General features: G+C 44.2%; 1 protein-coding gene across 1 annotated transcript in view; it reads right to left on the minus strand.

Moving 5' to 3' along the window:
- Window positions 1–17109, minus strand: part of PLPPR1 (phospholipid phosphatase related 1) — a 294596-nt gene that overhangs the window by 8843 nt on the left and 268644 nt on the right. The window contains exons 5-6 of the mRNA XM_053567453.1: window positions 5613–5863; window positions 1845–2021 (exon numbers count right to left, since the gene is read on the minus strand). Of these exons, the coding sequence (XP_053423428.1) occupies window positions 1845–2021; window positions 5613–5863 (428 nt within the window). The remainder of the gene's footprint in view (window positions 1–1844; window positions 2022–5612; window positions 5864–17109) is intronic.

A 17109-nucleotide genomic window follows, 5' to 3' on the forward strand; every position in this document is an offset into this window, starting at 1 on the left:
TTTTTTTTTTTTTTTTTTTTGTAGAGACAGAGTCTCACTGTACCGCCCTCGGGTAGAGTGCCGTGGCGTCACACGGCTCACAGCAACCTCCAACTCCTGGGCTTAAGTGATTCTCTTGCCTCAGCCTCCGGAGTAGCTGGGACTACAGGCGCCCGCCACAACGCCCGGCTATTTTTTTGTTGCAGTTTGGCCAGGGCTGGGTTTGAACCCGCCACCCTCGGCATATGGGGCCGGCGCCCTACTCACTGAGCCACAGGCGCCGCCCTTTGTTTTTTTTTTTTTTTTTGTAGAGACAGAGTCTCACTTTATGGCCCTCGGTAGAGTGCCGTAGTTTAAGATTCTGTTTATGTGAGATCCTAGAAAAGGCAACCTAACACAGGATGACAGAAGGTCACTGGCTGCCTGGGGATGAGGGGGAAGGAAGCAGGGGAGACTATATGTCAAAATTTATGAAATTGCACACTTTCTGTGTCATCTATTGTAGGCATATTGGACCTAAAAAATATAATTAAAAAAGATAAGAGTATAAAAGTTAACCTCTTCCTTTCCAATCCAATGCAAATTAAGGGACTTCTAAGCAAGCAGGTGGCCAGACTTCCACCTATTTGGTGAACTAAAACATCATCAGAAATGTAAACATATGCAGAAAATTCTATTAGCCAAAACTCTTCTTCAGACAGACAAGTGGTTAAGGAGCCACTGGTAGTGGGAGTAAGATTCCTAAGAGGCAATTCAGATAATGACAGAGGCCTTATGGTTAGTTGGAGGGATTTCGTATTTCTGAGTAAAATACACAACCTTGGAGCCAGAGCTGAGCTTCTTGGGATACTGGAGAAGCAGTTCTACCAATGCTCTTCATTCTGTTCTTGCCTCAAGTGATGCTTTAGCTTCTGTTCTCAGTAACTGAGAACATATATTTAAAGAATATTAGTCTGAAGGTATGACTGGCCCAGTCCCAAGCCCAGTGTTGAAGGAAGAAGAGCCAGCTAGCCTTCCTGGGGTACTTCACTCCCTGACACCGGAAAGATTATGGTCCACCACATTCCTGAAAGGGTGCTTTGAAGTCATTCTCACAGCAAAAGGATGTAGGCATAGGAGGCCTGACAATTAAGTTTGAGAACTCATCCTAGAAAAAGTGCTACTTACCATATTGCTGACTATCACTATGGTCACCTTCGAGGTGCTCCCCTCGAGAAGCTATGCCCCAATGCCAGCATCTAGTCCACCCTTCAAGGCAATTTTGGAACTCTTTCTAGAATGGCCATCATACTTCATTGATAAATATCATTATGGTCACCTTCAAAGTACTCCCCTTGGCCATTGGTGACCGTATCAGAACCACCATTCAGACCAGACATGATTGCTGGCTTCATCCTGGGCCCTGTGGTGGCCCTAAAAATCATTATGGTCCCCTTGGAAGTACTCCCTTTGGCCATCTGGTGTCTAGTGATATTCAGCAGTGGGGTGTATAATGCTTTTTGTAGGATGAGTTAGCAAACTTCATTGTCAGACTTCATAAGATGACAGGTCTTTTGGCCATTCCAGAAGAAGAGTTCCAAAACTGCTCTGAAGGGTAGACTAGCCACTGGTGTTGGTGCATAGCTTTCCGAGGAGAGTACTTCAAAGGGGACATAGTGATATTCAGCAATGAGATATGTAGTGCTTTTTCTAAGATGATTTCTTGAACTTAATTGTCAGACCGCTCATAACACGTGAATGATAATTACAACTCACAAGGTTGGGACAGGAGGAGCACGGAGTTAGACCGTGAAGTCTGGGAAACATGACCCGCCTTTTAGAGAGCACAAGAGAGGATAAAGGTAGGAAAGGGGAAGCTGACCTACCAGAAACAGGGCCACAGCAGTGCCCAGGATGAAGCCGGCGATCACGTCTGAGCAGTGATTCCGATACTCAGAGACCCGGTTGAGGCCTGTCAGGAAGGCTGTGCAGAGGGTCCCGAGGCACAGCACTGGCTTGGCCAGTCGACTGCTCTTCGTCTTGATTGTGCTTGTGATGTACATCTGGAATAGGACAGAGGTGGGGAGTGACCAGGCCGGCACGCACAGACACCAGCACACACGAGCAGGTTATGCCAAAGCAACCATACCAACTAGTTTTCCTTGAACAACTTCACTAAGCTACTTAGTAAAAACAAAAACAACAACAACAACAAAAATAGGTAGAAAACCTGTGCAGTGAACAGATGTACAATAATTATTTTGTATTCTAGCAGGCGCATGAATACAACTTATACAGTGATTCCTCTTATCACTGTAATAACGATCAGAGTCAGAACGTGAAATTTTTGTGCAATAAATTAGTCATTGGCTTGTTAAGAAATCTATATCAGAATCTCAGATGCCAAAAAAAACCCTCTATGAGGGTGGTGCCTGTGGCTCAAAGGAGTAGGGCACAGGCCCCATATGCCAGAGGTGGCGGGTTCAAATCCAGCCCCAGCCAAAAAATGCAAAAAAAAAAAAAAAAAAAACCCTCTATGCGAATGATGTTTGTGGAGAAGACCAGGGAGGGGAGTGACTGTGCATCATGACTCTGTGTCTCCCATAGTTGATGAGAATGGCGGTTGTAGAGAAGACCAGGGAGGGGAGTGACTGTGCATAATGACTCTGTCTCCATGCCCCTCACTGCTTTGTCACACTTTCAGGCAGCCTTGACTGATTAGTTGAATGGACCGAATTAGAACTTCCCAATCACTGTGTCATACGTGTAGGTTTGAGGTGTGCTGGGAAATTGATTCCCACGTTCCTGGGCACAGCTATGACCAGCTCCATCCATTTACCCCAGTGACTCTTAAAATATTGACCTTTTCTGAGTGTGCCATGATTCGCAAAAGGTTAGGAAGACTGAACTAAGCAAAGAATAATGCAGTTGATGATGCCTGAGATGTAGGCTGCTATTATTTCATTGTGAGGAGATGGGTAAGAATCTTAAGTTTCATAAGTCGGTTAGTAAATGTATCCCTAGTGGTTTAGAGTTAGGAAAATGAAGTAAACACTTCCTTAGATCACCTTTGGTAATAGTTACAAGTCACCACTAGAGGGCATAATTGACCACCATTTAACAAATGTAAGTTTGGCAATTAAAAAACATGACTATACTTAAATGTTAGTCTGTGGAGTCTTTGTATGACCTGAGTACATGTACATTCACTATTACAATAGAATACTTTACAATATTACAATAGAAATTGTTAATTTCCTAGAAAGATGCTTCAACACCAGCGTGAGTAACAGATGCCCTACCAAAACTGTTTGGATCAACGTTTGATAAATAACACTATGTTGAGGCTGTGTGGGAAATGCTATTTAAAATTTATATTGTATATATTCTCCTATATTCTATAATCATGCTCATTATAAATGTTTCCTGTAAGATTATGAACTATTAAGAGCCCGGGTCTGTAATTAATTAGCATTCTTCATAGTATTAACTAGTACTTTAGGAAACCCTTGTTGAGTAATTTCTGAAAACACTTAACGTGCATTCGAGGCTCAGAAAATGTTTGTGCAGTTGGGATCTTATATCATAGTTTATCTGAATATAGTCTGGGAGGCATGATTTGAATTGGATTATATCTGAATCCTTGAAAACATGTGTTGTAGCAGCATCTGTTCTATGTGAGCTGAAGATCTTTTTCTCACCCAAAGAAGTTTATGCTTCGTTTGATGATGAGAAAGTAGTTTGATGAGTAACAGATTTATTTTTACAAGGGTATTATAAAAATTAATTTCACACCACAGTGACTTGACTGTGCTAAACAATATAGGAAAAGGCACAGTACATTGCTTTGTACGACTTAGGTTCTAGGACAAATCGTTTGAGAATTGCAAAATACACTGAATGCCTCAGACAGCTTTCTTTGTTTAAAAAAAATGCCTGCAGAGAGGTTTGGGGGTTTTGTTTTGTTTTTGATAAAGCAAAAGTCTAACCAAGCTATGATCTGTTTTGTAAATTGAGGCTTCTGTGTTCTTTAGATTCAATAACATGGGGCCAGCAGAAATAATTTTTATCATGTACTCATTAAAGGGTAGATCTAAAAGGAATAACTAGCAAGATTTACATGGGACAAATTGGTTGACAAATTGACCCAATAGATCTGATCTTGTACATGGGAGACACAGGCATTATCTGTTCCTGGTTGTTTTAAAGAGAATCTTCAGCAAATTATTTTACACTCTACTAAATAGACCAGACCGTTGTCAGTCACCTTTTTTTCCAGCCTGGAAGTTGATGACATAGAACCTTCTTCCCTCAGAGGCAAAATGTACCCCTGGCAGCTCCTCTCAGTGGAGACGGAAGCCTGCCCCGTAGGAGGCGTTGACACACTCAGAATGCCTGGGAGAAATGGATGGTTTGAAAGGGGCCTTTCCTCTGCCTTTTTCCTCCTTGACTTTCCATCACAGATCACTACACTAGTCATATTCTAAATGTAAAACTGAAGAAGGCAAAAGGGGTGTTTTTGGCCAACAGTTGTTCCTCTGCTGGTCAATGCTTGTGACACCTGCTGGTGATATTATGCTGTCAGCTCAGGGAGCCTTTGAGCTGATCCTAGACGTCTATGGTCTACCAGGTATCAACAAAGCATCCTCAAACTTTTTAAACGGGGCCAATTCACTGTCCCTCACACTGTTGGAGGGCCAGACTGTAGTTAAAAAAAAAAAAAAAAACCCCCCAAAAAAAACTATGAACAAATTCCTATGCGCACTGCACATATTTTGAAGTAAAAAAACAAAACGGGAACAAATACAATCACACCGCCTCATGTGGCCTGCGGGCCTCAGTTTGAGGACCCCTGGACTCTAGGGAAGCCTAGGCCAGAGAAAGGTGAAGTGAGATTATTTCCGAAATGAATGCCATTAAAGAGCAGCAAAGTAAGAGGGGACATAGTTGTTTGTTCCTTAAGATGTAGGACACACTTCAAATTTTCTGTGACCACAGTAAGAAATCTTAAGAGAATCTTATTCCTCAATGTGACAGCCAAAAGCAGTGATTTGGGGAGCGGTGAGAAGTGAACCTTTGGGTGTTGGGGCTCTTCTTGGATCATCCATCTCTCCTAATAAAAGGATTGAGAAAAACATCAGAAAGAGCAAAGCAAAGCTGCGTGTTTAACCGGGGCTGCACATTGCTGGGACAGCCACTCACATAAGGCACATGCTTGCAAATCTGTAAGTAGGTGTGAGGAAGGTGGGTTGCTCTGGAACCAACAGAAACTCTGGCAAAGAGTGCTGTTGTGGGTGGTAAGAGAATCCCAGACGTGGTGCCAGGAGCCTTAGTCCCAGCTCTGACTATATGTCCTTAGCTATTCCCTGGGTTCCAGCCTCTGCATCTGTAAAATAGGAGGCTGCAATTAGGTGACTATCAAAACTTTTACTGGAAATAATATCCTCTGGCAGATCAGGGAATTACACTGGGATTTGGGAGTAGGGTAGGGGTGGAGGGCCATTACATCAATATTATAATACAGGAGAAACATGTACCTGACTTTAAAAATCACTAAGTGACCGCGATGAAAGAATGGGGATGGCAGAGGACAGAGAGACACGCACACCCCAGCAAAAACTCGACGTGGGAAAGACAGCAAGACTCACACTCACCGTGGCATATAAGGCGGAGTAAATGCTTAGAGCAGCGTGTTTGGAGGGAAAGGACCTCCGAGCCTTTTCTATCACTTCCAGGTCCCCAGTACAAATGTTCCCATTATTTATGAACTGATGGTGTGCTTGGCAGTCTGCACTGGTGTAGTTCGGCTTGCACACGGTCAGGAAGTATGGCGTCAGGTGCCCGGTGACCACTTGTCCAGCATTTACAAAAATGTCAGTAGCAAAAAGTCCAAATGCAAACACCCCTATAAAAAGATTTAAAATAGTTAGGCATAGTGACATATCCCATCAATTGATTTTTGCCCCTAAGAGGGAACAGTGGTGAGAGTACTTGAGACCTATCAAAAGATCCTAAGTACTTGCCAGAGTATGAAACACTAAGTACTTCCCAGAGTACTACACACTAAGTACTTCCTGGAGTACTAAGCACTAGTACTAAGTACTTCAGAATCAAACTGTTCCCTGTCCTTCATCTTTCCAGGGAGTGGTATCTGCTTCCCAACTCACGGTTTCTTCCAAATTGACACAGACAGTCTACCATTAAGCACCTTATTTTGTATAAGTAATTTAGAAGCACAGTCTAATAAAAATAACTTGACTTTTGGAGCCATACAGCCTTGGGCTCAAGTTTCACTTTTGATTCATTCATGGTATAAAGCGTTCACCTTCTTTGAACCTTGGTAGCTTTGGTTTGCAAGATGAAGGTAGTTTGGGAAAATAATATATGTGCAAAATACCCATCATGTTGACTACTTTGGCAGTTCTTTTCCTCATACAAAACATAACCTGCCTTATTCTATTTGGAAATACAAATATTCCCAAGAGGAGTTATTTATAACAACATGGCAGGTGGGTGTGAATGAGGTTTTTAGGGAGTTGTCTCTTAAAAAGCAAGATCATTTCAGAAACTTTGAATTGGTGGCTTCATTTGATGTTGGAAACAGGAAATGAGAATAAAGGGAAGGTGTTAAAGGTAGACATTGTTGACTGTATGAGTTTCCTATTGCTGTTATAAGAAATTGCCAGAAACTGAGGGGCTTAAATCCCCACATATATATCCTCTTAAAGTTTTAGAAATCAGAACTCTGAAACAGGTTTCATGGGACTAAACTCAAGGTTTTGGCAGGGCTGTGCTCCTTCTGAAAGCTCAGGGCATAGTCCATCCCTTGCCTTTTCTGTCTTCTAGGCGTTGTCTTCCTTCCTTGTTTTATGGTCCCTTCCCAGCAATTCACATCATTGTGATTCCTGCCCCCACTATCACATCTCCCTGACTCTGCCCCTCCTGCCTGTCTCTTAAGGACCCTTGTGATTACATTCAATCCATCTGGATAATCCCCCTACCTCAGGATCTTTAATCGCACCTGCAATTCCCTTTTGTCGTGAAAGGTAACATTCACAATTTCTAGGGACATGGCCATCTTTTGGCGGGGATGGCGGAGGTGGGCATCACTCTGCCTTTTCCTGCTGTTGGGCTGAGAACCCTGTAGGTAGGCTGTACGTCCATTTTATCTGTTCTCTGGTGAATACCACAGGATTAGCTCCAACAAGCTTGGACACAGATAAAGAGAATTCCTTGTGGGTAGCGTTGCTGTGAATTTCAAAGCCTATATATTACATCTATGCATTAGCTGTTAAATACATTGAGAGAGGCCATGGAGAGCTAAGGTATTACAAGTCACTTGAGTGGATGAAGAAGACATCTCAAATGCCACTCGAGAAGAGGCCGGCAAGTGGGAGAGGCAGTGTTAACCCTTGCAAATGTCAAGGGTCTGCTATAGTTGCAATAAAATATCAACACAATTTTTATTTTCATATTCAATATCCTGAGCCTGCAAACTGTGCTGGTTTTAACACCCCAAAGCTAATCTACTATAGCAGAAGTGAAGACAAGTTTGGCTGATGAAACCCTTCTTCTGGTTTACAATTTGATCTGTATTGATAGCTGTAATTTCCCTTTTCGTGGCTTTGCCAAAATGTGCTTTATCACAATGAGAATGGGCTCTTTTAATAGCGTCAGCTGGCTGACACTCTAGGGTCTGACCTCTGAGAGTAAGAGTTCATTGATCATTCCTGGCAGTTTTTATCCCCAGGTTCTGGAACTCTGAATGGTTAGAAATTCGTTTATATCTTTAAGTAAGATTCTCAAAGACCAGTCCTCTGGCTCTTTCCAGGGGCAGTACATCTGTCCAGACATACTTTTCCAGGAAACCAGAGTAATTTATGATTTGAAAAAGGAAATAAGACAGCATTCTCTTCTGGCCCTTTGTCAGAAGTTATTTCCAATTGGGGCAGGTTTGTTCTTCATGAGGCAGAGGCTGTCTAAGCTCCTTGGGGTCCGGGTCTGGAGTGTCAACTCTATGGTCACAGTGATCCTGGGACTGTCAGCTCTCCTCTGTCCCCTGTGTGATCCTGGGACTGTCAGCTCTCCTCTGTCCCCTGTGTGATCCTGGGACTGTCAGCTCTCCTCTGTCCCCTGTGTGATCCTGGGACTGTCAGCTCTCCTCTGCCCTGTGTGATCCTGGGGCTCTCTCCTCCATCCCCTGTGTGATCCTGGGACTGTCGGCTCTCCTCTGTCCCCTGTGTGATCCTGGGACTGTCGGCTCTCCTCTGCCCTGTGTGATCCTGGGGCTCTCTCCTCCATCCCCTGTGTGATCCTGGGACTGTTGGCTCTCCTCTGCCCTGTGTGATCCTGGGGCTCTCTCCTCCATCCCCTGTGTGATCCTGGGACTGTCAGCTCTCCTCTGTCCCCTGTGTGATCCTGGGACTGTTGGCTCTCCTCTGCCCTGTGTGATCCTGGGGCTCTCTCCTCCATCCCCTGTGTGATCCTGGGACTGTCGGCTCTCCTCTGCCCTGTGTGATCCTGGGGCTCTCTCCTCCATCCCCTGTGTGATCCTGGGACTGTCGGCTCTCCTCCATCCCCTGTGTGATCCTGGGACTGTCGGCTCTCCTCTGTACCCTGTGTGATCCTGGGACTCTCTCCTCCATCCCCTGTGTGATCCTGGGACTGTCGGCTCTCCTCTGTCCCCTGTGTGATCCTGGGACTGTTGGCTCTCCTCTGCCCTGTGTGATCCTGGGACTCTCTCCTCCGTGCCCTGTGTTGTTGCTGAAAGTTACTTTCTCCTCTTCTCTCTCAACCTTGTCTGGATTATGTCAGCTTTTCCTGATCGCTTAATGAGAGTCTGCTTTCCAAATACTTCATTTTGGTGCATTTGATCTTGCTTCTGAAGAGCACCATGTCAGCCGGGGGAGCCACCTGCCCAGTGCACACCCCACCAAGAAAGGGTGGTAGAATCTGCCATGACCGAGACAATGTTAGGTCACAGGCTGTTGTGAAGAAACTGAAGCCATCCCTTTTACTTAACCCTGAGCTTCTTGGGGGTGTTTTTGTAAGTGTCAGAAAGCTAAAAACAGCTACTTTTGTCCTTTAGAGTCTTGGCGAAGCACCATTTATCGTCTCCTGTGTTACAAGGTATGTTTGAAGAAATGTCTGTGTATCCTAGCTTGGTGTCTAAAATTCAAGCGAGCACATAGTTTTGAAGTTAGGTCACTTTTCACTCCTGTGACCCTTGACTTCCCCTACCCTCCTGGCTGGTTTTATGGCTTACAGCTCTGCTCCATCAGTGGTATTCCTTGCTTTGGGGGGTGTGATTGTATTTCTGAATGCATTTTTAAATTTGCAACGGACACAAAAGTCTAAAAGTATAGCACTTTGGCCAGAGCCATGTGCTAGAGACACTTGTTATTAACATCACTTTGTTCAGAATTCTGGAAAAGCTAAATTTGGAAGATCAAGAGCTATCACTTAGCCCTAGGGCATGAGACAACTGAGTTTCTAAAATCACCAGAGAGTAAGGTGCAGGTGCAGACGGCAGACAAGGAGGAGACAGAAGCCTGCCTGCTCTGGCTAAAGGAATGAAGGGCACTTCTGTGCTCCCTGCCCCATGCTGGCATCACACGTCAGGGGCAGGGTGATATGAATCTTCAGAGTGATTTTGGGGAATGTAGACAAGGGCATCTTGTGCCCCTCAGGGTATAGCTCCAGAACCCCACAAACCTCTTAGAGAAGTTTCACATCCAGTAGCACAAGAAAGATAGGGTGGCAGGGTGACTGCATCACCCCTGGCTGAGGAAGGGAAGGATCAAATTGGTTGAGAAGAAGAGGCTTGGAAGTAGGAGAGAGAAAGACAACTGGCATCCACAGATGACGTCCAGTTTCCTGGATCCATGTCACAGCAACATGATCGTCTAAGGAAACCTGAGCTTGCCGCCTCTTTGGCCTGAATGAACTTAATGGACACATGCTGGGCTAGTTAAAGGATGTAGAAAGATAAAGATGATGGCAATAAAGTCCCTCACTTTTCCCCCTTCAGGGTTTCGCCAGAACCCTATCTGATCTCAGATGAATGGCACATCATTGGAAAAATTAGGATCTGTGATCACTAGTGTTCTAGGATATGGAGTAAGACTCTGTGAGCAGGTTTTTGTTATGGAATCCATGCAGGGCTGTAGCCCTTTCACTCCACCAAGAATGCAGCAGAAGCAGTGGCATAACCATGTAACAGCATGATGAGGCTCTTCCCAGCCCCAATAGACAATAACAGGGCTCATTCCAGGAGACTTCCAGACCTCCATCAACTCTGTATCAGCAGACTGTTCAGTGTTGAGGAGGACTCTGTTGCTGTCCACCAAGCAGACCTTCATCAGGAAGCCTACCCTCAGACAGGACAGCAATCATTAGCAGAGGCTGATGAAAAACCAAATCTAATTTTATTTTATTTTTCTTGAGACACTGTCTCTGTCACTGAGGATGGAATATAGGGATGCAGCTGTAACTCACTGCAGCCTCCAAGCTGGGTGCAAGCGATCCTCCTGTCCCAGCCTCCTGAGTAGCTAGGACTACAGCCATGCACCACCATGTCTGGCTACTTTTTCTTTCTTTTTGTAGAGATGGGGTCTCAGACTCCTGGCCTTAGACGGATCCTTCTATCTCACAGGTGTGAACTATCATGCCCAGCCCCAGCTTCCTTTGAAGCCCAACATGCCTGTGACTTTAGGTGGAGTCTCCAAACTGAAGGCCAGATGTTCTGTACTAACTTATAAATGTGTAATTTTCCAGTTAAAATGGCATTTTGCTGACAGCCTCTGTGCATTAACTTTCAACTGGCCACTCAGGTACACATGACAGTGAAAAAGGATGGAAAACAATGACACTGAGTTAGGACAGATGCCAACCTACAGGGAAAAGCGGTGAGGTTTAGAGACACACTCCTGGACCTGGACTAGGCAGGAGGTGGCAGGGGCGCAGGCATGGGCACGCTGCATTCCCAGAGGATGGGACCTGCGTGCTCTGGACAGCGCATGCTGGCGACCACAGCTCTGTGTGCACGTTCTCCGCAGAGTGCCAGCGCACCAAGTAGTGAGGAGGGTGGAGCTGCCAGGTCTCAGTGGAGCTGAGGAGCTTAGCAGGAAGCCTGCTCACTGGGGCTGCGCACATCTGCTCTCAAGCTGGAGCTCTGAAGAGTGGGCCAAGAGTCCCACTTCTGTGTGCTGGTGAACACCGAGTGTGCACAGATCTTGCCTGCTCCATGCAAGAGTGAATGGGGAGAAATAATCACATATCACATGGAGCCTTGGAAAATGGTACCATAGTATTTTCAACTAGCACGGTGCCCTTCTTTCATACTTTGTTTCAGCAGCAACCTTGTATTTGCGTAACTTATTCAATAATGTCCATCTCTTGCATTAACGTTGTAGAACATACAAGCGTTATAAGAGCAGGAACTTACTTATTCTTGTTTATCATTGTATTCCCAGCACCTAGTATAAAACTTGGCACACAGTGAACATTTAATATAGAGGGTGCCAAAACATGTATACACATTTTTTAAAAAAGAAAACACTGTGTCAAAATTATAATACTCAATGTATACCAATAACAAAAGATGAATACAAGTCACGTTTGACTCCTGCAATTACAAGAGGTGCTCAAAGTCGTTACCATCAGTGTCCAGACACTTCCAGTTGCAGTGGAGAACTACTGCTTGAGCAAGGTTGATCCAAGTGTCCACCTGTATCACTGTGCATGCCATTTCAGTTTCTTCCCAAAGTACCACCAGTATAGCTGGTTTTCTATGATACACCACATCCTTTAAGCTTTAAGGTCCCCCATGTCAAGGGGTGGTAAGTCAGGAGAAAGTGGGGGGAAACTCAGTGGCATCTCTTTTCCTACCCCTTGTGCATATCACTCACAGCACCAGGCATCTCAAACTTATCACGGATGTGTGCCATTGTTAGGCATGTTGGAGGTTCTGGTGCAAAGGCGTGCCTCCATTGTCCTTGTAGCTCCACAATGTTCTTGAATTTCAAATACCACTTCCAAATGGTCTTGTGCTCTTCAAACAACCATGCTTCCTCCATTTTCTTTGTCCTGCCTGTGGCATGGTGATGCTAGCATTCACTGGATTAATGCAATCTTTTTTTTTTCTTTTTTTTTTTTTTTTTTTTGAGACAGAGCCTCAAGCTGTTGCCCTGGGTAGAGTGCTATGGCGTCACAGCTCACAGCAACCTCCAACTCCTGGGCTCAAGCGATTCTCCCGCCTCCACCTCTCAAGTAGCTGGGACTACAGACACCCCCCACAAGGCCTGGCTATTTTTTAGTTGCAGCCATCATTGTTGTTTGGCAGGCCCGGATTGGATATGAACCCACCAGCTCAGGTGTATGTGGCTGGTACCTTAGCTGCTTGAGCCACAGGTGCCTGATTAACACAATCTTTTGAACCAATGTTCTACTGCACATTGCTACCATAATTCAACTTTGATAAGTAATACATGGACAACATCTCTTACAATGCATACATATATATTTTTGGTACCTGGTAGATATTTATGGAATCAATAAATTGCTATAGAAACTTTAGAGAAGATTAATAAAGATAAAAAAGCATACAACTTTGGCCATATTTTCTTTTTAAATTTATTTTTATTTATTGAGAAAGGGTCTTACTCGATTGCCCCAGATAGAGGGTAGTGTTGTCATCGTAGCGCCCTGTAAGCTCAGATTTCTGGGCTCATGATCCTCCTGCCTTAGCCTACTGAGTAGCTGGGACTGCAGGCATACACTACCACATCTGGCCACTTTTTCTATTTTTTTGTAGAGACATAGTCTTGCTGTGTTTCTCAATCCTTTCTTGGACTCCTGGACTCCTGACTTAGCCTTCCTAAATGCTAGGATTATAAGCGAGAGCCCTATACACAGCCCATGTTATCCTATCTATGTTGATGTTTCACATCCCTGATTTATAGACTGTAGGGCTGTCAAACCGTTTAGCATGTAAGTTTATAAACTTCTATCCTAGAAAACAGGATAATTGAAAATGGAGACATGAATTGGGAAACTTATAACCTGGAAATCAGAGCATTCCAGGAAGAATGAAAAAAATCTTACAGCATGAAGATCTATGCTGTACACAGGAAACTCTTCTTGTTGGAGACATTTATTGAGCTACATGGAAGCAAAGTTATGATGAACTTGAGGACTGATGGAGATACGGTTTACTTGGACATGCACATGCTAGAAATGGCCCCATTTCTGATTCTGGGAAGTTGCATGGTTTTCAGTTTAAATTTATCCCATGGGCACATAAAAGCATGGCTCATACACATTTTTATGTGGGGAAACTAGCACAGCATACTTTAGAAAAGGAAAGGACGAAGTTATCTAGATTTAGCTACACTCTGTACCTATGTGAAAAGGGAAGGTGGAGAGGAATGTTCCCACCTGGAAGGGCTTAGCAATTCTGCCCCATGCTCCTCTCTCAACTTTTGTTCTCAACCTCTTATCAGTAAGAGGATTGTTCTTTTGTTTCTGTGTAGTAAAATATTGCACTGAAAGAGAATAAAAGAGGTAGCCGATGTGTGATTGGGAAAGCTTGGACATTTCCTTGTTTCCAAATGTAACCAGCTTGGGTGGCACCTGTGGCTCAGTGAGTAGGGTGCCAGCCCCATATACCGAGGGTCGCGGGTTCAAACCCAGCCCCGGCTGAATTGCAACCAAAAAATAGCCGGGCGTTGTGGCGGGCGCCTGTAATCCCAGCTGCTCAGGAGGCTGAGGCAGGAGAATCGCGGAAGCCCAAGAGCTGGAGGTTGCTGTGAGTCCTGTGACATCATGGCACTCTACTGAAGGCGGTAAAGTGAGACTCTGTCTCTACAAAAAAAAAAAAAAAAACCCAAATGTAACCAGCTTTGTGGTTCTTTCAGAGGTATCTTTTTCTACCATGGTGCTCAGGAAATAAGGAAAACAAGAATATTTGGCCCTTACATTTGTTTCTGATCTCTATTTTAGTTGTAAAAAAAATGATAGGAAATCCCATCCCACACAGATGTGTGCAAGCAGATGGCCTGGGTTCTCCAAAGCTGTTTTCAGCGAAGGAAAGGGAACACTTCAGGAATTCTTATGCTTAGTTTCTTCCAACTCTACTAGCTGTTGAATTTTGATTTAACTATTAGCTCTCAATTCTAGATCACATCTTTCATTAAATCACCAGTGAAATAGAATACAGTTCCTTTGGCCTTTTCTTTTGCCACCTCAAGATCCCCAGTGGAAAACCTCAATGGTAGGTAATAGTAACTCAGCTGTTACCAATGTGACCTCAATTCAACTATGACGCCCATTTTTTCGGGAAATAACTTGTTTTTTTAGTTTGTATCTGAGATATCTTGCTTTATCACTGGGGCTAGAGGGCAGTGGCATCATCACAGCTCACTGCAACTTCAAGATCCTGAGCTCAAGGGATCCTCCTGCCTCAGCCGTTTACGTAGCTGGGACTATAGGCATGTGCTATCACACCTCGCTAATTTTTTCATTTTATTTTTTGTAGATATGTGAGGTCTTGTTATGTTGCCCAGTCTGTGTTCAAGCTCCTGGACTCAAGTGATCCTCTTACCTCAGCCTCCCAAAGTGCTAGGATGATAGGTGTGAAATATTGTGCCAGGCCTAGGAAACACTATTTCTTTAGGTAAAGAAGAAATGGCCAAATGTTTTCTCCTTAACCTGCTTTATTCAAACTGGATGCTTGCTTTCTCTCTCGCTCGCTCACTCGCTCTCTCTCCCTCCCTCTCACTCTCTCCCTCTCCCCTCTCTTTCTCTCTTTTTCTCTCTTTGTCTTTTTCTCTTTCTCTCTCTTTTTCTCTTTTTTTTTTTTTTTTTTTGAGACAGTCTCCAGCTGTTGTTCTGGGTAGAGTGCCATGGCATCATAGCTTACAGCAAACTCAAACTCTTGGGCTTCAGTGATTCCTTGCCTCAGCCTCCCAAGTAGATGGGACTACAGGTGCCCACCACAACGCCCAGCTGTTTTTCTGTTGCAGTTGTCAGTGTTGCTTTAGCTGGTCCTGGGCTGGATTTGAACCTGCCAGTCTTGGTATATGTGGCTGGCAGCCTACCTGCTGAGCTACAAGCACTGCCAAAAACTGGAAGTTCCTTAAGATAATTTACCCGTTGTTACCATATTCATCCCATTTCCATAAGGAAGTGCTGAGCTGATGTTTGAATATGACTGTCATAGATATTAGGTGAGAAAAATCATAACATAATTAAATCTAATATATATACACTATGCTCAGTATATACTAGGTAGGGTATTAAGTGCTTTGTAATAATAGTCCCCTAGTGCTCACCACAACACTATGTGGTGGACACTACTCTTTATATTTCACAGAGAAGGAAATTGCGGTACTGAGAGGTCAATTAACTTGACTAAGGTCACATAGTAATAGAGGAAGTTGGCTTAGAAACTAAATGGTATGGGTTCAGAATCTATGTTCTCAATCATAACCCTCTAAGCTTATTTTTTTCCAAGTATTTAAAACTACATATGGGTGAGCTTTAGGCCATGAAAAACACTTCAGCTTGTGCTAGGTGATACACGCACGTGCAAGGCACCGAGAGTGGCAAGGACAGCTGGCATGTGTCTGATGAGAGGTGCTGCACCTGCCACCACAGAACAAGAATTCCTCAATTTGGTAATCAACAATTTTCCAACAAGTATGTGATGGGATAGGTATGGCATATCATCATCTAATAAGGCACTTTCCCCATCACTTTGGCAGTGAATCTCACCCTTTTTCTAGTATGATGCAAACAAAATTGGTGAAAAATTGATCCATATATATTCAACATGTGCTTCAAAAGGAAGTTTCTGACAAAACTGAATACATCAGTTCTTCAGATAGTAAATATGAGGGATTTACGGAATAAGGCATAAAATTGCTTGACTTCTGACAACGGGTGGTATCTTCTTTACTCCTGGCAGAGGACCGTTCCTTCGTGCTTTTATCTGTCACAGGCCCAACTCTCTTACCACCTGGCCTCCAAACAGTATCTTCTCAGTCCCTCTAGACCAGTGGTTCTCAACCTGCCTAATGCCGCGACCGTTTAATACAGTTCGTGTTGTGGTGACCCCCAACCATAAAGTCATTTTCATACACTTGTATTTGTACGGGGTGTATGTGATGGTTTTAGGCGACCCCTGTGAAACGGTCGTTTGACTCCAAAGGGGTCGCAACCCACAGGTTGAGAACGGCTGCTCTAGAAGGTATGGATCCAAGTACCAATTGATAGAGATGGAAAATCCTAAGTTTGCCAGAGACAATGATAACTTTAAAATAAAATACAACAGAGGATGTGGATGTAGATAAACCTATACAGTATGCCCTGGATACAAAGTGCTTGTGGAGAAAGAAATGTATCAACCATGGAATCTAAAAACGGGAATATCAAAGCCTGGGTTCTCGAGGGTTTCCAGAAGCCCTCAAATGCGATGGTTTGTGATTACATTCACACATTTCTAACGCGGAAGCTAATCTGAATCCACCCCCATTTCTACCACAAGGGCAGCCTCAAGCCCACAAAGGCAGCTGCCAGCCGTGCTGATTTCCAGATGCTGACGTGGTGTTGTGGCTCTCTGCCCGACGTTTTTCCTAATCATTTTGATGTTCTAATGTCATAATTTAAATTGCTTCAAAAGATTTTTTTTTTTTTTTTTTGTAGAGACAGAGTCTCACTTTATGGCCCTCGGTAGAGTGCCGTGGCCTCACACAGCTCACAGCAACCTCCAACTCCTGGGCTTAAGCGATTCTCTTGCCTCAGCCTCCCGAGTAGCTGGGACTACAGGCGCCCGCCACAACGCCCAGCTATTTTTTGGTTGCAGTTTGGCCGGGGCCGGGTTTGAACCCGCCACCCTCGGTATATGGGGCCGGCGCCTTACCGACTGAGCCACAGGCGCCGCCGCTTCAAAAGATTTTTTAAACAATGGAAAGCTTTGAAAGCTCTCTTTTCTGTTGGGAGTCATTTCAGATGTTCAGAGAGCATTTTTGTGCCTTACTGTGCCTAATTATTATGTAACATCTTGTTTAGCAAAAATATTCGTAAGTTTAAAATGGCTTTGGAATATACTTGTTTTCTCAGTAGTTATCAACCAAGGGTGATCCTGCCCCC

Source organism: Nycticebus coucang, chromosome 2, assembly GCF_027406575.1.
Source record: "Nycticebus coucang isolate mNycCou1 chromosome 2, mNycCou1.pri, whole genome shotgun sequence".
NCBI classification, from domain to species: domain Eukaryota; kingdom Metazoa; phylum Chordata; class Mammalia; order Primates; family Lorisidae; genus Nycticebus; species Nycticebus coucang.